Raw genomic sequence first — 22,294 nt, 5'->3', positions numbered from 1 at the left:
ACAGCGAGACTCCGTCTCAAAAACAAAACAAACAAACACAAAAAAAGAAATAGGGTCTTGCTATGTTACCCAGGTTGGTCTCCAACCCCAGGGTTCAAGCGATCCTCCCTCTTCGGCCTCCTAAAGTGTTCGGATTATAGGCCTGAGACATCGCGCCCGGCCTCTTACCTGTTTTAAATTGTCCTTTCTCTCCCCTGGCTCCTTGAGCCCATTTTCTGCTTATTTTTCTCTCGTTAGAGTTTTTCACCACCTCACACATCATATATTTGCCTTATTTATTGAGTGCCTGTCTCCCCACCGTAATATAAACTCCACGAGGGCAGGGATTAGTCCGTGTGGCTCACCGGCGGCTCTCCAGCGCCTGGACAGGGCTGACCCCCAGCAGGCGGTCTGGGAAGATGTGCAGGGTGGGCGCAGGTGCATGCGCGGGGCGTGGGGCGGGGACAGGTGGAGAAGCCAGTCAAACCCAAGTGCAGCGGGACGAGGGCGAGGTTAATCTGAGCAAGAAAAGCGTAAACTGTGCTTATCTACAAATGTAAACAGTGCTAACTATCTGCCGGACGCAGGGCCCGGGGCGGGTCGGCCGGGACTCAGGGTCCGCTTGGAGGCAGAGCTAGATTAGGGCGGGGTCGTCCTGCGGCCGACTATTCCCGAGGCTGAGGACCTTGGAGGGCGGGGCCGGTGAAGGGGGAGGGGACTTCCTGAGGTGTGACCAATCTGGAGAAAGGACTGGGCTGAGGGCGTGGTCAAGGAAGAAACATGTAAAACAGGGGGCGGGGCTAGAACCAGAGGGGAGTTCGCCTGGGGAGGGGCCAGAGTGGGGCGGGACCAGTTAGGGGGCAGGGCCAACCTGGGCGGGGCCAGGGCCAGGGACGTGGGCGGGGCCAGGCCAGGATCTTCGCTGTCCCGGGTCCTGGAGCTCTCTCCGCCCGGCAGGTCTCGCTCCCGCCCATCCGGCCTTCCACTGCTGTCCTGGCCGCAGGGTGTTCAAGGCGGGACGCCCCAGGCTAGCGAGCCGTGATCGGGCCCCGCCTCAGGCGCTGCGCTCTGGGCCAGGCGGGCGCGGGAGCCTGTAAGCGCTCAGCTCCCGAGCCAGGCGGGCTTCCAGGGCACTTCCCCTAGGTGCATTCCCGAAGACTCCCGAGGGCGAGGGTGAGCAAAGCTGCGGGGACCTGCGTGTGCATGCGTGTGCGAGTGCCTCTACGTGTGTGTACGTGTGTGTGCATGTGCGCACGGGTGTGTGTGCGTGTGTGCACGTCTGTGCACACCAGGGGAATTGTGTGCGTGGAGTTGGGCAGGTGCGTGTTGCAGGGAGCTGGGTGTGTGTGCAAAGTTGGAGGCGTGTGCAAAAGCAGTCCTGTGTGGGAGGGAAACCTGCGTGTGTGCATGTGTGTGGTAGAGACAGTGCCTGTGAAATGTGGTGAAGGCTGTGTGTGTATGTCAGGGTGTCTGGGAGGAAAATGGGAGGGCAGGTGCAAGGAGACTTGGGGGTGGGCTGTAGGGCCAGCAAGTCTGTGGCAAGCTGCGGGGCGCATGCGTGAAGAGAACCGTGGGAGTGTAAGAATTGCAAATGTGTGTGTGTCTGTGTGGGTGGCAGTGAGGCTTCTGCAGGCCCTCAGTGTAAAGGGGTGGGGGTAGAGGAAAGTTTGGGGGTGCTGACTGCTCTTGGAAGGCTGAGCGTGGTCTGGGGCCATGGCTAATGACAGGGAAGCTGTTGGGGCTTGGCCTGGAGTAATTTGGGGGTAATATCAGCCTTCTCAATTTGAAGGCTGCGGAGCTGTGTGAGTGGGGCCAGGGGCTGCCCCTTACACTTGGTGGGTGGTGTCCCTGCTTCCAGAGGAGAGAGCTGCAACCTCACCAGTCACCCCTTGCCCCAGGCTCCGTGCACAACCCTGCCTGGTGACCTCCATTGGTGCTCCAGTGTGAACATGGTGCAGAGATACCAGTCTCCTGTCCGAGTCTACAAGTACCCGTTTGAGCTGGTCATGGCGGTGAGTGACTCCTCATTCTTGGAGCCCCCACGTGACAGTTGGAGGGACGTGAGATCAGCTATGGCGGGAGGAAGACGGAGCTCCTTATACTCCCAGATCAGAAGGAATTAGTGAGCTACTCAGCTGACCTGGTGGGTTTATTCTAACCAGTGGCCCCTCCTTCCGACCATCCTATCCTCTGCCCGGTGACCAAAACACAAAGGCTTTCTTCCTTCTCCTTGTTGAAGCTGACCTGCTCCCTTACTTCAGACTCTCCTGATAGAAAACAAAGGTATCAGAGGCCAAGCCACTGCTGTCATTTCATATAATGGCATATCATAGTGATAAATGGAACGGTGGTGATAAGGACAACAGCTGTTCATTGAAGGTTTGCAGCACTGTCTTAACAGATGATGTTTCTTCCAATACCCAACAGCTGTTATTATTCCCATTTAACCTCCACGAAACTGAGGCTTTGACAGGTGAAGGGATGACACCAAGTTCTGTATCTACGCAGACGTAGAGTCGGGGCTCAGATCCCCACAGAGGAGACTCTAGAACCTCACATTTGACCACAGAGCCCTCCTTCTGCTCACAGACCCCCTTCCCTCCCCTTCAAGGAAGCTGACACCGGGATGAGAGAGAGAATGAGTGGGTAGGTTTGCTTTGTGATGTACTCTGTGTTGTGCAGCAAGTCAGTTGGAGGCCTAGAACTGGCTGCCAGATCCTTGGCCCCCAGGATCACTGGTCTTTGCACCCTGGGGGCAGGAGCTGGAGATAGGTGGACATGGAATTCCTTCTTGGCTCCATCCCTCTCCCTCTCAGTGCTTCACTTCCCTGCTCAGTAACACGGGGACAATGCTACGAGGTTGTGGGGAGGAGTAAATGAGATAATTATTGGTGCTCCTGGCTGTGTGCCGGGCACACAGTAAGAGCTCACAAAATATGTTGTCTCTGTTATTACACCGAAGTCTTGTAAATTAATGTACTGAAAGTGTAAGAAACATTATCATCCACCCCCGTCTGTCCCATCCCGGCGCTGACTGCTTAACCCCAGCCTTCTATCCAGGGACTTTCATATCTCTTGGTGGCTGTGTGTGTCTGTGTGTCCAGTCCTGTCTTATTCTATGAATCTACATGCGTATGTGTTTATTGTCACACAGAGGATTTAAAAGCATCACCAAAATCATCCAAATACGTTGTGCTGTTACAGGCAGAAGGTTCTAGGACAGTAAAGAGTCAGGAACTGGCTTAGGGTCATATTCTAGCTCCCCAATTGACTAGCTGAGTGACTGTGGGGCAAGTCACTTCACCTCCATGAGCCTCCACTCCCCATCACCAAAATGGGAATCTCCTGGCTTCCAAATCTGGTGTCATGCTGTGGATTAAATGAATCAATGTGTATAAAGCTCCCGGTACAGGGCTGATGCAGATCAAATGCTCAGTGAGATCCAGCTATGATCATTACTGTTTTTGCAAGTGGCTGTGTGACTTTGCTTCTGTGTAATGGGAGTGGAACACCAGGGGATGGTGAAGAGATCCAGGCATGTGAATTCAGAAGCTTTAGGGTTCTGCTGTGCTCTGCCATGCCCTGGTTGTATGCTTTTAGAAAGTTGCTGAACTTAAGCCGGGTGCACTGGCTCACACGCCTGTAATCCCAGCACTTTGGGAGGCTGAGGCGGGTGGATCACACTATCAGGAGATCGAGACAATCCTATCTAACACGGTGAAACCCCAACTCTACTAAAAATACAAAAAAAATTAGCCGGGCGTGGTGGCACGCACCTGTAGTCCCAGCTCCTTGGGAGGCTGAAGCAGGAGAATCTCTTGAACCCAGGAGGTGGAGGTTGCAGAGAGCCGAGATTGTGCTGCGACACTCCAGCATGGGTGACAGAGCAAGACTCTGTCTCAAAAACAACAACAACAAAAGTCGCTGAACTTTTCTGAGCCCCATTTTCTTTTATTTTTTCGAGACTGAGTCTCACTCTATTGCCCAGACTGGAGTGCGGTGGCGTCATCTTGGCTCACTTCAACCTCTGCCTCCCAGGTTCAAGCCATTCTCTTGCCTCAGCCTCCTGAGTAGCTGAGATTACAGATGCACACCACCACTCCCTGGTAATTTTTGTATTTTTAGTAGAGACGGGGTTTCATCATGTTGGCCACGCTGGTCTCAAACTCCTGACATCAAGTGATCCACCAACCTCAGCCTCCGAAAGTGCTGGGATTACAGGGGTGACCCACTGCATCCGACCCCTATTCGTATAGCCTTAAGTGCTATATTCATGGGCATGGCTTATTTTCAAGTGCAATGATTGTAAATACTTTTGAGAACCCTAAACATGACAAATTAAGTTGGAATTTATTAAGCACATGCAGTCGATGGTTTTCCATCCTATAGAGCCTTAAATTAAGGGTGATTATTTATGTTTATCGACCACTTATTGTCACTTGGTAGGACTGGGCCCTGTGGGAGGCAAACAGACACACACACACACACAATCACTTTTCATCTTCATGACAACCTTATGAGGCGTATATAGTCATCCCCATTTCACAAATAAAGAAAATGGGGGCCGGGCGCTTATTCATAGAATAAGACAGGACTGGACACACAGTCCTGCACTTGAGCCTGGGCAATAGAGCAAGATTCTGTCTCAAAAAAAAAAAAAAAAGAAAAAAGAAAACAAAAACAACAGAAAAACTATATGAATAGGACCAGTAACGTACTCGCATTGCCTTTATTGGGTGTGTTAAACTTATTTTGTAAGCTTCATGTTCCACAAATGAAGGCAGGGCTCCATTTACTCCCTTTGCTGTTGAGTCTCTAGGTGCTGACACCTGTGGGTAGAGTGAAAAAAAGGGTTTCAAATCTTTATTATCTGGGGCCAAGTACGGTGGTTCATGCCTGTAATCCCAACACTTTGGGAGGCCAAGGCAGGCGGACCACCTGAGCTCAGGAGTTTGAGACCAGCTTGGCCAAAGTGGTGAAAGCTCGTCTCTACTAAAAATATAAGAAGTAACTGGGCGTGGTGGCAAGCACCTGTAATCCCAGCTATTCAGGAGGCTGAGACAGGAGAATCACTTAAACCCGGGAGGCGGAGGTTGCAGGGAGCCGAGATCGTGCCATTGCACTCCAGCCTGGGGGAAGAGTGAAACTCTGTCTCAAAATAATAATATAATAATAATCATCATCATCTTCCTTATCTGTACCTGCCCTAATTTAAGTCATTTGTATTTTTCAAAGGGACTGCCATAACCATGTCATTCTATCTTCCATACAGTTCTTGTCTGTGAAATGGTCCCAAGCCACAGCAACACTGCCAACAAAGCCACTTTGCCGACTGTTTACAAAACATTATTGTCCCCAAAATAGCTGCATAACTCAACATAACTTGCACACTGTGGAGGCACAAAGGGGGTTTTCTATGCTTAATGTTCGTCTTTGTTTCTCAGTTAAACACTTGCCCTCAGATTGGGTCAGATGCCGGGGAAGTTTCAGATGAACTCAGCTATTTTCACTGCATCCGAGTGAGCAGAAAAGCTGGCCTTTCAGTTTTTCTGTTTAACAAAACTGACTTCAGAATCAAAATGCCCCTGGCTTCTTCAAAAGTCCACTGACAATGACACAAATGACTGAAATTGGGCTTGAGTAATTGATTATAAAATTGTGCTTTGAGGTAACCTTTCTAGACCTGGCTTTAAAAATTTTTTTAAATTAATACTCTCACTTCAAAAATTTATCTAGTCAAATAAATGGAGATTTCTCTCCAGATCCCTTCCCACAAATTTTGCTTCTAAAGGGAAGGATTCTAGGGGATATCTCCTCCTCCCAACTATTTTTTTTAAGACGGAGTCTCGCTCGCTCTGTCATCTTAGGTTGGAGTGCAGTGGCATGATCTTGGCTGACTACAACCTCCGCCTTCTGGGTTCAAGTGATTCTCCTGCTTCAGCCCCCTGAGTAGCTGGGATTACAGGCGTGCACTACCATACTCGGCTAATTTTTGTATTTTTAGTAGAGACAGGCTTTCACTACGCTGGCCAGACTGGTCTTGAACTCCTCACCTCAAGTGATCTGCCCACCTTGGCCTCCCAAAGTGCTGGGATTACAGGCGTGAGCCACCGGACCCAGTGTTTTGCTCCCTTTTTTCTTTCTTTTTGAGACAGGGTCTAGCTCTGTTGCTGAGGTTGGAGGGCAGCGATGCAATCATGGCTGACTGCAGCCTTGAACTCCTGGGCTCAGCCATCCTCCTGCCTTAGTCTCCAGAGGACAGCGTTAGCTGGGAGTACAAGCATGCACCACCATGCCTGGCTAGTTTTTAAATTCTAATATATAACAATTTATATATACATTTATAGAAATGAGGTCTCACTGTGTTGCCCAGCCTGGTCTTGAACTCCTGGGCTCAAGTGATCCTCCCACCTTGGCCTCCCAAAGGGCTGGGATTACAGGCATGAGCCACTGCGCCCAGCCTTCCTTTCTTTCTTGATAGCATTCTGTATCATTGGGTTCAAAACAATGAGCTTTTATTATCTTGGTAAACAGAGAAAAACAATTAAGACAATGGAGGCAGCTGGAATATCCAGCGTTGGAGAGGGTCCGTCAGTCCTTTGAATGCCCGGGTCCCAGAAGGTGTTTGGGGTGGTGGTGTCTTTGCGGAGGTCCTTGCATAGAGGACACAAAGGCAATGTGGCTCATGTCCGCTGAGTCCCGAAGGCCATGCTCTGCCAGCCCATTGTGAGTTGAATCTAGGTTATTTGTCTCTTTTCTCAAGTGGGTGGTAAAGAACCAGGGCCGGGTGTGGTGGCTCACGCCTGTAATCCCAGCACTTTGGGAGGCTGAGGCAGACGAATCATGAGGTTTGGAGATCAAGACCATCCTGACCAACATGTAGTATCCACTAAAAATACAAAATTACCCAGGTGTGGTGGCACATGCTTGTAATCCTAGCTAGTCGGGAGGCTGAGGCAGGAGAATTGCTTGAACCTGGGAGACAGGTTGCAGCGAGCCGAGATTGTGCCATTGCACTCCAGCCTGGGTGACAGAGTGAGACCCCATTTCAAAAAAAAAAAAAAAAGAAAAAAAAGAACCAGACCCACAGGCTCTATCTCTGCTCGAGGCCTCAGCACATTCCCCAATTCTTCTTCTTCACTCCCAACCTCAGGCGATCCACCCGCTTCGGCCTCCCAGAGTGCTGGGATTACAGGCGTGAGTCACTGCGCTCAGCCTCTTCTTTTTTCAATACGGGGTCTCACTGTCACCCAGGCTGGGGTGCAGCGGCATGATGTTGGCTCACTGCAACCTTTGTCTCCCAGGCTGAAGAGATTCTCCTGTCTCGGCCTCTGTAGTAGCTGGGATTACAGACGCCCACCACCATGCCCGGCTAAGGTTTGTATTTTTAGTAGACATGGAGTTTCACCATGTTGGTCAGGCTGGTCTCGAAATCCTGGCCCCAAGTGATCTGCCCACCTTGGCCTCCCAAAGTGCTAGGATTACAGGTGTGAGCCACTGTGCCCGGCCACTATACTATTTTTTTTTAAAACTACCTCGTTGAGGTGTGATTGACACATAAAAAGCTATATGTCTTTAACGTATACATCTTGAATGTGTCTGGCGATAAGAAGACACCTGAGCGTACAATATTTTTAAGGTTCATCCACATCTTAGCATGTGTAGATTCTGCCTTGTTTATATGGCTAAATAAATACTTCACTGTCTATGAATAGACCACATTTTCTTTTTCATTCATTAGTTGATGGATATTTAAGTTGTTTTCAATTTGGGGGGACCATTATGAATAGTGCTGCTATAAATATTTATGCACAAGTTTTTGTACGAACATATTCTTTCCAAATAAATCTCTGTCGTTGGCCGGGTGTGGTGGATCATGCCTATAATCCCAGCACTTTGGGAGGCCGAGGAGGGTGGATTAAGAGGTCAGGAGATGGAGACCATCCTGGCTAACACGGTGAATCCCCGTCTCTAATAAAAATACAGAAAATTAGCCAGGTGTGGTGGCGGGCACCTGTAGTCCCAGCTACTCAAGAGGCTGAGGCAGGAGAATGGCGTGAACCTGGGAGGCAGAGCTTGCAGTGAGCCGAGATTGCGCCACTGCACTCCAGCCTGGGCAACAGAGCCAGACTCCGTCTCAAAAAAAAAAAAAAAAAGAAATCTCTGTTGTGAATGGTACTGGTTATTCAATGGGTTTTTGAAGATTCTATTTAAAATTTTATTTAAGACCAGTTGTGGTGACTCATGCCTGTAATCCCAGCACTTTAGGAGGCCGAAGCAAGAGGATTGCTTGAGCTGAGGAGTTTGAGACCAGCCTGGGCAACATAGGGAGACCCCATCTCTACCAAAAATAAAATAATTAGCTGGGTGTGGTGGTGCACACCTGCAGTCCCAGCTACTTGGGAGAATGAGGCGGGAGGATCACTTGAGCCTAGGAGACCACTTGAGCCCAGGAGACTGAGGCTGCAGTGAGCTGTGATGGTGCTACTGCACTCCAGCCTCGGCAACAGAGTGAGACCCTGCCTCAAAAAATAAAATTAAAAAAAATTTTAAAATGTTACAAAATATTATTTAACAAACTCCTACACAGCACTGAATTTCCAGACGCTGTTCTTTTTTTTTTTTTTTTTTTTTTTTTGAGATGGAGTCTTGCTGTGTTGCCCAGGCTGGAGTGTGGTGGTGTGATCTCGGCTCACTGCAAGCTCCACCTCCTGGATTCACACCATTCTCTTGCCTCAGCCTCCTGAGTAGCTGGGACTACAGGTGCCAGCCACCACGCTTGGCTAATTTTTTCTATTTTTTAGTACAGACGGGGTTTCACCGTGTTATCCAGGATGGTCTTGATCTCCTGACCTCGTAATCGGTCCTCCTCAGCCTCCCAAAGTGCTGGGATTACAGGTGTGAGCCACTGCCCCTGGCCTCTTTTTTTTTTTTTTTTTGAGATGGAGTCTTGCTCTGTCACCCAGGCTGGAGTGCAGTGTCATGGTCTCAGCTCACTGCAACATTCACCTCCCGGGTTCAAGTGATTCTCCTGCCTCAGCCTCCTGAGTAGCTGGGACTACAAGTGCCCGCCACCATGCCCAGCTAAATTTTTGTATTTTTAGTAGAGACAGCGTTTCATTATATTGGCCAGGCTGGTCTTGAACTCCTAACCTCAGGTAATCACCCGACTCAGCCTCCCAATATGCTGGGATTACAGGCATGAGCCACTGCGCCCGGCCCCAGACACTGTTCTGAGTCTATTCACTTATTAATTCCTCATAGCCACCCCATGAGATGAGTTCTGTGGGCGGCCCATTCGACAGAGGAGGAGACTAAGGAGAGACTTATCCAAGGCTCCAAAGCAAACATGTAGCAGGTGGGGACTCAACTTCAGGCAGTTCAGCCCCAGAATTTACATCCCAACGACGAGCTCTACCATTTTTCAGAGCTGGATGGAGGAACTGAAGTTACTGAGGTGGCGTCTGGGCCAAGTGCGTGGTTCCAGCAGAGGCAGTTACCATCAGGATGCCTTTATCCCTTCGGGACCCTGCAAGGGAGAACACAGCCCAAGCCTACAGGCCCTGGCCCCTGGCACACCTGCCAAGTCCGGGAGTGTTTATTCAACGCTACCTGTGGCCAGCCCTTTAGGCCAGCTCAGAGGTAGATCAATTATAGCAGCCTGATCTGTAGCAGAAGAGGAAACTGGGCTCATTAAGGTCCAGGAGACTGTCCCTCAGCGACCAGTGTTTATGGTCCCACAGAGCCACACACCGGGTGACTTAGAACAACATAAGTTCATTGCCTCACTGTTCTGGAGGCCGGAAGCCTGAGTTCACGGTGTGGGTGGGCCTCGCTTTAACTTGATTACTTGTAAAGACCCGTTCTCCAAATGAGGTCACATTCAGAGGTACCAGGGCTTAGGACTTCAACATATCTATTTTAGGGGATACATTTCACAGCTGGGATTTGAACTCGGGGAATCTGACCCCACAGCCAGAGCTCACAGCCAGACTTTCCGGATTCTGGCTCTGACTTTCTTTCTTTCCTTTTTTTTTTTTTTGACAGACTGTTGCTCTGTCGCCCAGGCTAGAGTGCAGTGGTGCAATCTTGGCTCACTGAAACTTCCACCTCCAGGGTCAAGAGATTCTTTCACCTCAGTCTCCTGAGTAGCTGGGATTACAGGTGCCCACCACCATGCCCAGCTGATTTTTGTATTTTTAGTAGAGACAGGGTTTCACCATGTTGGCCAAGCTGGTCTCCAACTCCTGACCTCAGGTGATCCACCCACCTCGGTCTCCCAAAGCGCTGCGATTACAGGCATGACCACACCTGGCCTCCTTCCTTCCTTCCTTCCTTTCTTTCTTTCCTTCCATCACCCCTCCCCTCCCTTCCCCTCCCTTCCCCTCCCCTCCCATCCCCTCCCCTTCTCTCCCCTTCTCTCCCCTTCCCTTCCCTTCCCTTTCTCCCTCTCTATTTTATTTTATTTTATTTCTTTTTTGAGACAAGGGCTTGCTCTGTTACTCAAGCTGGAGTGCGGTGGTGCAATCATGGCTCACTGCAGCCTTGACCTCCTGGGGGTCAAGTGATTCTCCCACCTCAGCCTTCTAAATAACTGACACCACAGGTGTTCACCACCACACCTGGCTAATTTTTTTTTTTTAGACAAAGTTTCGCTCTTGTTGCCCAGGCTGGAGTGCAGTGGTGCGATCTCAGCTCACTGAAACCTCTGCCTCCCGGGTTCAAGCAATTCTCCTACCTCAGCCTCCCGAGTAGCTGGGATTACAGGCATGCACCACCATGCCACGCTAATTTTGTATTTTTAGCAGAGACGGGGTTTCTCCATATTGGTCAGGCTGGTCTCGAACTCCCGACCTCAGGTGATCCACCTGCCCTGGCCTCCCAAAGTGTTAGGGTTACAGGTGTGAGCCACAGCACCCGGCCGCACCTGGCTAATTTTAAAAAATATTTTTGTAGAGGTGAGCTCTCCCTATGTTGCCCATGCTAGTCTGAAATTCCTGGGCTCAAGCCATCCTTCTGCATTAGTCTCCCAAAGTGCTGGGATTACAGATGTGAGCCACTGTACCTGGCCTTGGCTTTCCATAAACATTTGTGTACCAGCAGCAGTATTGTGGCTTTAGGAATGACCTGGTCCCCTTTTGTCCAGCCACTGCCCAGGTGTTCCTGTGGGGCCCCAAAGCCCAGTAGCTTCAGGTCACCTCTGTTTTGCAAACCTAAATAAGAAAGATGGCTTGGAGCAGAACTTCCTAAGCAAAAGGCTTTTCCTGTGGAGGAAGGGTTATGGAGGTGAGGTTCTGTCCTTCAGCAATTAAGTGTTAAGATATTTAAAGACCTGGCCTTGTTGTATTGATAAACAGCTTGTAATTTAGCCAAAGTGTTGTTAATAACAAGCACCCTGGGAAGGTAAATTATTGTGGCTTAGGCCAAAAGCAGTTACAGTTGGATTCGCTGTTATGGACGTAGTTTTAACAAAGGAGCAGGGGCCTTATTTAAATGAGTTTAAATTATAGCTCCCTGGAGTCCGTCATCTGATCCTGTTGCTAACAGATTAAGGCAAGCAATGTTTTCTACCTTGAATGCTGCTCTGATTTGGACTGGGAGCACAGAGGTGATCCACTGCCCTGCAAAGTTGTCTTCTGATTTCAGACGGCCCTGAAATAAGTGTAAGGCCCTCATGCATTCATTTCTGTGTGCATTTATTTATGCATTCATGCATGTGTGCGTTCCACAAATATTTTTTGAGTTTCTGCTGTGTACCGAAGGCTGTGCTAGGTGGATTCCTAGTACTTCTTTTTTTCTCCAATGTCAGAGGCTCAAATGTGCACTGATCTGGTATTTTTTTTTTTTTTTTGAGACAGAGTCTTGCTCTGTTGCCCAAGCTGGAATGAAATGGTGCCATCTCACGCACGGCAACCTCTGCCTCCCAGGTTCAAGCGATTCTCCTGCCTTAGCGTCCCAGGTAGATGGGATTACAGGCACCTGCCACCATGCTCGGCTAATTTTCGATTTTTAGTAGAGATGGGGTTTCACCACGTTGGTCAGGCTGGTCTTGAACTCCTGACCTCAGGTGATCCACCCACCTTGGCCTCCCAAAGTGCTGGGATTACAGGTGTGAGCCACTGTGCCCGGCCTGATCTAGTACTTTTTGAAATGCATTGTTATTCTGTTCATTTGTTTCCTTGTTTCCTTGTTTATATGGCTATTTTTCATTAAGGGAAGCTCCAGGAAGACAAGGCTGTGTCTGTCTTGTCTGGTTCTTTTTCTTTTCTTTTTTTTTTTTTTTGAGACAGGTCTCAGGTTGTCACTCAGGCTGGGGTGCAGTGGCACGATCACAGCTCACTGCAGCCTCGACCTTGCAGGCTCAAGCGATTGTCCCACCTCAGCCTCCCAAGTAGCTGGGAGTACTGGCATGCACAACCACACCAGGCTAATGTTTGTATCTTTTGTAGAGACGGGTTTTTACCACGTTGCCCAGGCTGGTCTTGAACTGCTGGGCTCAAGTGAACTGACTGTCTCTCAAAGTGTTGGGATTACAGGCGTGAGCCACTGCACCTGGCCCATCTGGTTCTTTTGATGTGGTTCCTGCCCTTATGCAGCCCCCAGTATAGTCTACTGGGGGAGGGGGTGACCGACAAATGCCATGTATAACCATTCGTCATGGGGAAGAACAGGGCATTGTAGGAACACAAAGAAGGACCCACTGGAGGCCATAGGAGGGTCATTTGAGCCAGCCAGGCTGAGAGCTGTGGGGAAGCAGGGAGTGGGGAGGTGGGGGGTGCTGGGCAGGGTTTAGCCTATGCAAAGGCCAATGGGGCGGAACTTGTCTCTCAAAGAAGTGAACTAGCTTAATTGGACCCCAGTGCAAGTTAGAAAGTGGCTGGCAGTGTCGTCAGGGGCCAGGAAGCACAGGCGTTGGAGGTCTGGAGGCATTCCTGAGACACTTGGAAAATTTAAAATAGCGTTTCCCCTCTGCGCAAGATCCTGACATACCACGTAAATGTCAAGCTGCTCTGGGCCGGCCTCGCTAAGTCATCCGCCCTCCCGGAGCCATCAGGGGCACCAGCTGATCCTAGGAGTCCCTGGGCCCCGCTCCTGACATGTGGGTGAGACTCTGCAGTGCATTTGTGCACACATGGGTGGCACCGGCTGACGTTTTCCCAGTGCTGGAGAGGCCAGGCGTTCTGAGGGTGAGTCCTCATGTGGAGGGGACACGGCTTCCCAGCCCAAAGGTACATCCAAGTGTGCAGAAGCAGGAACCAGTAAGAACTAGACCTGGCCGGGTGCGGTGGCTCACGCCTGTAATCCCAGCACTTTGGGAGGCCGAGGCAGGTGGATCATGAGGTCAGGAGTTCAAGACCAGCCTGGCCAACATGGTGAAACCCCGTCTCTTCTAAAACTACAAAAATTAGCTGGGCATGATGGTACACGCCTGTAGTCCCAGCTGCTCAGGAGGCTGCGGCAGGAGAATCGCTTGAACCGGGAGGCGGAAGATGCAGAGCCGAGATTGCGCCACTGCCCTACAGCCTGGTGAAAGAGCCAAAAAAAAAAAAAAAAAAAAAAAGAACTAGCTGACTTTGGTCGTGTTGCAGCCATGGGATAGGGAACTTGTTAAAAACAGGCAAAACTGGCCGGAGGCGGTGGCTTACGCCTATAATCTTAGCACTTTGGGATGCTAAGGCAGGAGGATTGTTTGAGCCTAGGCAATCTTGGCTCACTGCAAGCTCCGCCTCCCGGGTTCACGCCATTCTCCTGCCTCAGCCTCTCCGAGTAGCTGGGACTACAGGCGCCCGCCACCACGCCCGGCTAATTTTTTGTATTTTTAGTAGAGACGGGATTTCACCGTGGTCTCGATCTCCTGACCTCGTGATCCGCCCGCCTCGGCCTCCCAAAGTGCTGGGATTACAGGCGTGAGCCACCGCACCCGGCCTGAGCCTAGGAGTTTGAGACCAGCCTGGGCAACATGGTGAGACCTTGTCTCTACAAAAAATTAAAATATGAACTGGGCATGGTGGTGTGTGCCTGTATTTCCAGCTACTTGGGAGGCTGAGGCAGGAGGATCAGTGGAGCCCAGGAGGTCGAGGCTGCAGTGAGCTGTGATCTTGCCACTGCACTCCAGCCTGGGTGACAAAGCAAGACCCTGTCTCAAAAACAAACAGCAATAACAACAACAACAAACAGGCAAAACTCCCCCTCTCCAGCTTTGTTGTTCATGGCTGATTCATTGTTTAATCCCTGTGGATAAACCCTATTCTGACAACTGAGGGGGAGTTACTCATTTATTCACCTGCCCACTAAGTATCTTCCAGAACCTAGCTCTCTGAAGGTAGAGCTTTGGGCTGCGGCGCACCTGCTGACGTCCCCTGGGAGTGTAGACGAAGGTCCACTCACTCTGAGACTAGGGAGACCGGTACTTATGTGACTTAATCTGCCAGGGATATATAGAAAGATGGTTCCATTTTCCTATTTTATTTCCCTGGCACCTGGCCATTCACTCATTCCTTCCCTGTTTCATTCATTTGAGAAATATTGGCTGAACATCTGCAATGTCTCAGGTGTTGTACAAGGCACCAGGGAATTCAGTGGTAAATGAAACCTACATAGAGACGGTGGCATTGAGACTATAAACAAACAAACACAGACATAATGTCCTATTCCAAACCATGACAAATGCTTCTGATAGGGCTGTAGACCATCTAGGAGGTGGCTTATTCTTTTTTTTTTTTAATTGCCCAGGCTGGAGTGCAGTGGTGAAATTATAGCTCACTACAGCCTCAACCTCCTGGGTTCAAGCGATTCTCCCACCTCAGCAACCTGAGTAGCTGGGACTATAGGTGCCACTGAACCTGGCTAATTTTAAAATATTTTGTAGAGATAGGGGTTTTGCTGTGTTGCCCAGGCTGGTCTCAAACTCCCAGCTTCAAGTGATCCTCTTGCCTTGGCCTCCCCGTGTGCTGGGATTACAGGTGTGAGCCACTGCACCTGGCCTCACTCTATATTTTTTTATTGTGATGAAATACATGTAACATAAAACTTCCCATTTTAAGCATCTTAAGTGTACAGTTCAGTGGCATAAGTACATTCGCATTGTTGTGCGACTGTCTCCACTGTCCATCTCCAGAACCCTTTCATCATCCCCAACCGGACTCTGTACCCATGAAACACTCACTAACTCTCCACTCCCTGCTCCCCACTCCTCCTATTAACCACTATTCTATTTTCTGTCTCTGCAAATTTGACCATTCTAGCTACCTCATAGAAGCGGAATCATACAATAGTTGTCCTTTTGTCTCTGGCTCATTTCACTGGACACAATGTCTTCCAGGTTCAGCCGTGTCGTGGCAGGTGCCAGGTGCCTCACTCCTCTTTAAAGGTGAAGAATACGTCATTGTATGACTCCATCAACTTTCATTTATCTATTCATCTGTTGATGGACACGTGGGTGGTTTCCACCTTTTGATCATTGTGTAAATGATGCTGCTGTGAACATTTGTGTACAAATATCTATTTCAAGTCTCCATTGGTTTGCTTTTGTCCATTAAGAAAAAATCAACTGTGTGGTAGCTGGCATTGTCCTTTAATTGTTGCAGCAACTCCAGAGCCCACCCTCTTAATGGCAGTGCTGTGCTGTTGTTCATTCATTCATCCTGTAAATGTCTATTGAGTGTTGACTATGTGCTAGGCATTTTTGCAAAGCACTGCAAATTCAGGGATGTCAGGGGCTGATGATGCTACTTCAGCAGTTGTGATGTGTGAAGGAATAAAACAGGCCCAACTGACTCAGCATCCTTTTCCTGTTTTTTTCTGAGAAAAACTGAGCCTCAGAGAGGTTGCTTTGAGAACATCCAGCTGTCAAGTGGCAGAGCTGGGGTCACAGGTCGACCCTGTGCTGGGTCTCTGCCACTCCCCCACGCCCCGCCCTTGTCCTCTCACTGAGTCCAGGTGCCCTGGCTGCAGAGGCTGTTCTGACCCTGTGTCTCCATCTCATGTGTGTCCCAGGCTGGCTTTGCTGGGATGAGCAGTGGCTTTTCAGCTCCAGGGCCATCTGGGCACAGCTGTAATGATGGATTGTCTGCAACAGTCATCTCAGGGCTGCCGGAACAGTGTCAGCCTGGTTCTGCCAGGCCCACTTCCCCTCATCAGCTGGGTGACAGTGCTGCCATTGGGTGGCTGATGACTCATTCATCAAGCTCTACTTGAGCACCCCTACTAAAAGTTGGGGGTTCTACCCCATGGCACAGTCTTCAGAAGTAAAAAGGAAGGAAGCACTGATGCACGATGCAACACAGATGGGCTGAAAACATTGTGCTGAGTGAGAGAGGTCAGAGGCAGAAGGCCACGTCTTATGTGATTTCTTTTTTTTCTCTTTTTTTTTTTTGAGACAGAGCCTTGCTCTGTTGTCCAGCCTGGAATGCAGTGAGGCAGTCTCGGCTCACTGCAACCTCCACCTCCAGGGTTCAAACGACTGTTGTGCCTCAGCCTCCTGAGTAGCTGGGACTACAGGTGCACGCCACCATGCCCAGCCAATGTTTTGTATTTTTAGTAGAGATGGGGTTTCGCCATGTTGACCAGGCTGGTCTTGAACTCCTGACCTCAGGTGATCTGCCCGCTGAGACCTCCCAAAGTGCTGGGATTACAGGCGTGAGCCAACTCACCAGGCCTTATATGACTTCATTTCTTGGAACTAACCAGAGAAGGGAATACATAGACACAGAAAGTAGATGAGTCAGATGAGTGGTCGTCTAGGACTGGGGTGACAGGGGAGGGGGCGGAGATGGGGGTGACTTCTGAAGGATACAGGGCTTCTTTTGAAGGTGATAAAAATATTCTGGATTAGGTATTGGTGATGGTTTTAAGTTCATGAATGTACTGAATAAAACACACTGGACTGCATACTTTATATTTTATTTTTTGAGACAGGGTCTCTCTTACCCAGGCTGGAGTGCAGTGGCAGGATTATAGCTCATTGCAATCTCAAGCCAGCCTCCCGCCCCAGCCTCCTGAGTAGCTGGGACTACAGGTACGCACCATCATGCCTGGCTAGTTTTTTATTTTTATTTTTAGAGATGAGGTCTTGCTATGTTGCCCAGGCTGGTCTTGAATGCCTGGGCTCAAGCGATTCTCCCACCTCCACCTCCCAAAGTGCTGGGATTACAGGGTGAGCCACCATGCCTGGCCTGACCTGCATACTTAAAAAGGGTGAGTTATATGATATGATAATTATATTTTAATTTTTTTAAATTTATTTTTATCTAAACAGTTTTTGGGGTACAGCTTTTTTTTTTTTACATGGATAAGGTCTTTAGTGGTGATATATATATATATTGAGATGGAGTCTCACTCTGTCACGCAGGCTGGAGTGCAGTGGTGTGATCTTGGCTCACTGCAACCTCTGCCTCCTGGATTCAAGTGATTCTCCTGCCTCAGCCTCCTGAGTAGCTGGGATTACAGGTGTGTGCCACCATGCCTGGCTAATTTTTGTATTTTTAGTAAATACGGGGTTTCACCATGTTGGCCAGGCTGGTCTCAAACTCCTGACCTCAAGTAATCTGCCCACCTCAGCCTCCCAAAGTCCTGGGATTAGAGGTGTGAGCTACCGTGCCCAGCTTGCATCGTCACATCTTAGCTCTCACTTATAAGTGAGAAGATATGATATTTGGTTTTCCGTTCCTGAGTTACTTCATTTAGAATAATGATCTCTAGCTCCATCCAAGTTGCTGCAAAAGACATTACTTTGTCACGCCTGTAATCCCAGCACTTTGGGAGGCCGAGGCGGGCGGATCACAAGGTCAGGAGATCAAGACCATCCTGGCTAACACGGTGAAACCCCGTCTCTGCTAAAAGTACAAAAAAATTAGCTGGGCCTGGTGGTGGGTGCCTGTAGTCCCAGCTACTTGGGAGGCTGAGGCAGGAGAATGGCGTGAACCCGGGAGGCGGAACTTGTAGTGAGTCGAGATCGCGCCACTGCACTCCAGCCCAGGCGACAGAGCTAGACTCTGTCTCAAAAAAAAAAAAAAAAAGGACAGTATTTTGTTCCTTTTTATGGCTGAGTAGTATTCCATGGTGTATATATACCACGTGTTTTAAATCCACTCATTGGTTGATGGGCGTTTAGGTTGGCTCCATATTTTTGCGATTGTGAATTGTGCTGCAATAAACATACATGTGTATGTGTCGTTTTCACATAATGACTTCTTTTCCTTTGGGTAGATACCCATATTTCAATTTTTTAAAAAAGAGTTGGCGGAGGTGGGTAGATTGATATCACATCTGTGCTGTGGTCCCCTAGACTTGCAGGGGGAAGGAAAGGGGTTGATAGGGAGGCTCCTGAAGCATATGACAGGGGATGGGGGCACCTTACTCAGTGGCTGCATAGTGGCCAGGGCCCCAAATCAGGCCTGCAGAATAGAAAAGGGAAGGGAGAGCATTGGGCTGGAAGATGCTGGTGCAGTTTGGATATTCTTTCTGCATTCTTACTGGACGTTTTGGGGTAAGTGGCACTCCAGTTTCCTTTGAATTTGAATGAGGAAGAGCAGGAAGGAAGGAAGGAGGGGAGGGGGGATCATCTGTCAAGTGATTAGCAGAAATAGCTTTTTGTACTTTACAGAATCTCACTCATTTTTAAAATTTAAATTTACTTAACAAATGGTGATGCAGAATGAACCATGTGCCAGGCACTGCTCTAAGCACGTTACATGAGCTGACTCCTTCATTCCTCTGACAAGTAGCAAGGTAGCTGCTTTTCTTACTTCCCCTTTTACACACAAACGAATTAAGGAACTGAGAGCTTGATGATTTTTTCACGCAGCTGATGAGAGGCAGAGCAGAGATCCCAATCTGGACCCCAGAGCCCACTCTCTTAAGGGCGATGCTGTGCTGTTGTTCATTCATTCATCCTGTAAATGTCTATTGAGTGTCGACTATGTGCTAGGCATTTTGAAAAGCACTGCAAATTCAGGGATGTCAGCAGCTGATGACCCTATTTCAGCAGTTGTGATGCATGAAGGAATAAAACAGGCCCACCTGAGTGCTAGTTGGGAGGTTCTATCATTATTGCGCTTTACAAATGAAAGAGGGGTTACCCAGCCTGGAACTGGGCAAGTCTGGGTGGGAATTCAGGGCTATTTAGCTCCAGCGTGCCGTCTCCACATGCTAATTGTGTCAATATGGATTTTGCAGGATGGGGACCCCTAAGAGGCAGCCCTGCCTGGTCCCTGCCTGCCCCACTGTGGCCCTGCAGCTGTGGGCTCTGGGCTTTGGGTCATCTCCTTTTCTGAGCAGGCAGGCTTGGATGTCCTCGCCAGCCACCTGGCAGAAGGGCTGTAACCGAATCCTTCTGTGGCCTTGTGTCCCTGAGAGCACCAAACTATGTGTTTGTTTAGCAGGCAGAGGCTCAGGTCTCATTTGTGGGTGGTCAAGCCAACTGTAGGGACAGGAGCCGGCAGCTGAGGCTCTTAGGCAGGGGCAAAACTAGTGGTGTGAGCTGGTTTCCAACACAGAAATATCCTGTGAGCTGTTTGATCCTGTAGGACCCTGGGAGGTACCAAAGGCACAGGGGCCGGGGCCTGTTTGGTCTCTGCCAGAGCCTCTCCCAAGGCAGGGTGCCCACAGCCCACAGTTTCTCAAGGGTCACAGCAATGTCTAACAAGAAAAGAAAATAAACGTAATAATTCCAGAATACAGAAAGAAACCTGCAGGCCCAGGCGCCGTGGCTCACACCTGTAATCCCAGCACTTTGGGGGGCTGAGACAGGCAGATCACTTGAAGTCAGGAGTTCGAGACCAGCCTGGCCAACATGGTGAAACCCCGTCTCTACTAAAGATACAAAAATTAGTTGGGCGTGGGGGTGGGTGCCTGTAATCCCAGGTACTTGGGAGGCTGAGGCAGGAGAATCGTTTGAACCCAGGAGGCGGAGGTTGCAGTGAGCCGAGATCCTGCCGTTGCACTCCAGCCTAGGCGAAAGAGTGAGACTCCATCTCAAAAAAAAAAAAAAAAAAAGAAAAGAAAAAGAAACCTGCAGAGTTAAATTGAACACATGCTGAATTAAATGCCTACCAAGGGCAATTTCATGCCAGGCTGTCATCTGGACCTCAACTGTGATGAGCTCATGTATATGTAAATCACGGAAAGTGTATGCATTTTAATATGTGTGATGTGATTGACATGGGTAGGGCCCAGGACCTGCGAAGGCCTCACAACCATCCTACGGAGAGAGGTGCTCTATAACCTTCCGGGGCTCCCTGGTCCCTTCTAGGTAAGGTCCCTCTCCACTTGGCAGGTGTTTGAATTTTATTCAGCCAGTGTTTTTATTTTGCTTATTTTTTTTTTTATTATTTTTGACTTGGAGTCTCTGTCGCCCAGGCTGGAGTACAGTGGCATGATCTCGGCTCACTGCCGCCTCCTTCTCTCAGGTTCAAGCAATTCTCATGCCTCAGCCTCCCGAGTAGCTGGGATTACAGGTGCACACCACCACGCCCGGCTAATTTTTTGTATTTTCAGTAGAGACAGGGTTTCACCATGTTGTCCAGGCTTTTCTGGAACTCCTGGCCTCAAGTGATCCACCTGCCTCAGCCTCCCAAAGTGCTGGGATGATAGGTGTGAGCCACCGTGCACGGCCTTTATTTTATTTTTTAAAGAAACAAGATCTTGCTCTGCCACCCAGGCTGGAGTGCAGTGGCATAATCATAGCTCACTGCAGCCTTGACCTTCTATGCTCAAGCAATTCTCCTGCCTCAGCCACCTGAGTAGCTGGTACTACAGGTACGTGCCACCAAACTTGGGTAATTTTCTTTTTAAAAAATGTTTATGTATTTATTTTTGAGACGGAGTCTCGTTCTGTCACCCAGGCTGCAGTGAAGTGGTGCAATCTTGGCTCACTGCAAGCTCCGCCTCCCGGGTTCAGGCCATTTTCCTGCCTCAGCCTCCCGAGTAGCTGGGACTACAGGCGCCCACCACCACGCTCGCCTAATTTTTTGTATTTTTAGTAGAGACGGGTTTCATCGCATTAGGCAGGGTGGTCTTGATCGCTTGACCTCATGATCTGCCCGCCTTGGCCTCCCAAAGTGCTGGGATTGCAGGCGTGAGCCACTGCGCCTGGTTAATTTTCTTATTTTATGTGGAGATGAGGTCTCACTATTTTGCCCAGGCTGGTCTCGAACTCCTGGACTCAAACCATCCTCCTGCCAGGATTACAGGGTGTGAGCCACTTCCCCCCACCTCAGCCAGTGTATTTTAATATCTTCTCCAAGTCAGATGCAGGAAGGGGATCTCCAGGCAAAGAGGCTGGACCCTCAGAGGTGCCCATGGTGAAGCTGGGGAGACAAACACATTTTCAAATACATGGGGGACTGTCTGAGGAACAAGGGCAGAGGGAGGGTCAGAACTGGGTTGAGCATGAACTGAGGGTATGAACCAGGCTTCCGTCCTGTGTGGAAGCGTCTTGAGTGTTGGGTTGTCCTTCAGAGATGAAGGCACTGTTTGGTTCTAGAAGAAACACAATGCACCAACCCCATGGTCTGACTGCAAGGGGGTCAAATCGCAGCTTGATCCCTCAGAAGCTGTGCGACTATGGGCAAGTGACTTAAAATCTCTGTTTTGGCTTCTCCATCTGTCAAATGGGGAGGATGAGCGCTACCTACTTCTTCAGGAGCAGCACACGGTATGCAGTGAGCCCAGTGCATGCCTTGGCTATTGCCGTTACTGCAATGATGATTAGGCTTGGGCAGCTGAAAATTGTCCAAATGTATCCTTTTGGTACTCCTCGGCACCTTTTGGTCATTTGAAATTAAAGGAAAGTTTTCTGCCTGACCAGCCACCCGCTGTAAACATTCGCCCTAGGAGAAGGCAAGGCAGTTCTCCCGGGGCCTGGAGATGACGCATTGATTGTCCCTCGAGAGCCCTTGGGCTGGACGGAGCTGCGTTTCTAGCTCCTGTGGTCATTTTCCCTGCAGCAGGAGGATGAGGTTTGAAAGTAGCAGGCAGAACCTGAGGTTGGTTTCTGCCGAGGTTCCTCCATCCCCTTCCCTGCATCCCCTTCTCTGCCATCCAGGGAGGTGAACCTCCTTCTCATGCCCCACCGGCCCCATCCTCAGCCCACCCCGATCCTCACTTCTCCAGGTCCCTTGCTTTGCAAGTTATAGGCCAGTGGCACTCAGCATTTCCAAGCCACCGATGCTTGTGACGTAGCCAGAGATTCTGAGGCAGGACACAGTGGTTCAGGGTTGTCGTCTGGGTCAGACAGGCCCACGTGCCAATCCCACCACTCCCCGGCCATGTGCTGCTGGATGAGTCACTCTGTCTTCCTGATCCTCAACTTGCT

The 22,294-nt window shown here is 49.7% G+C and overlaps 1 protein-coding gene across 1 annotated transcript in view; it reads left to right on the top strand.

Moving 5' to 3' along the window:
• The first annotated feature begins 893 nt into the window (after positions 1–893).
• The window catches only part of SEC14L5 (SEC14 like lipid binding 5), a 60,313-nt gene continuing 38,912 nt past the window's right edge, over positions 894–22,294 (top strand). Inside the window, exons 1-2 of the mRNA XM_032144640.2 lie at positions 894–1,152; positions 1,878–1,991. Coding sequence (XP_032000531.1) covers positions 1,929–1,991 — 63 coding nt within the window. The 5' untranslated portion in view covers positions 894–1,152; positions 1,878–1,928. The remainder of the gene's footprint in view (positions 1,153–1,877; positions 1,992–22,294) is intronic.

Source organism: Hylobates moloch, unplaced genomic scaffold (assembly GCF_009828535.3).
Source record: "Hylobates moloch isolate HMO894 unplaced genomic scaffold, HMol_V3 SCAFFOLD_23, whole genome shotgun sequence".
NCBI lineage: Eukaryota > Metazoa > Chordata > Mammalia > Primates > Hylobatidae > Hylobates > Hylobates moloch.
This window is presented reverse-complemented; position numbering and strand designations above follow the sequence as displayed.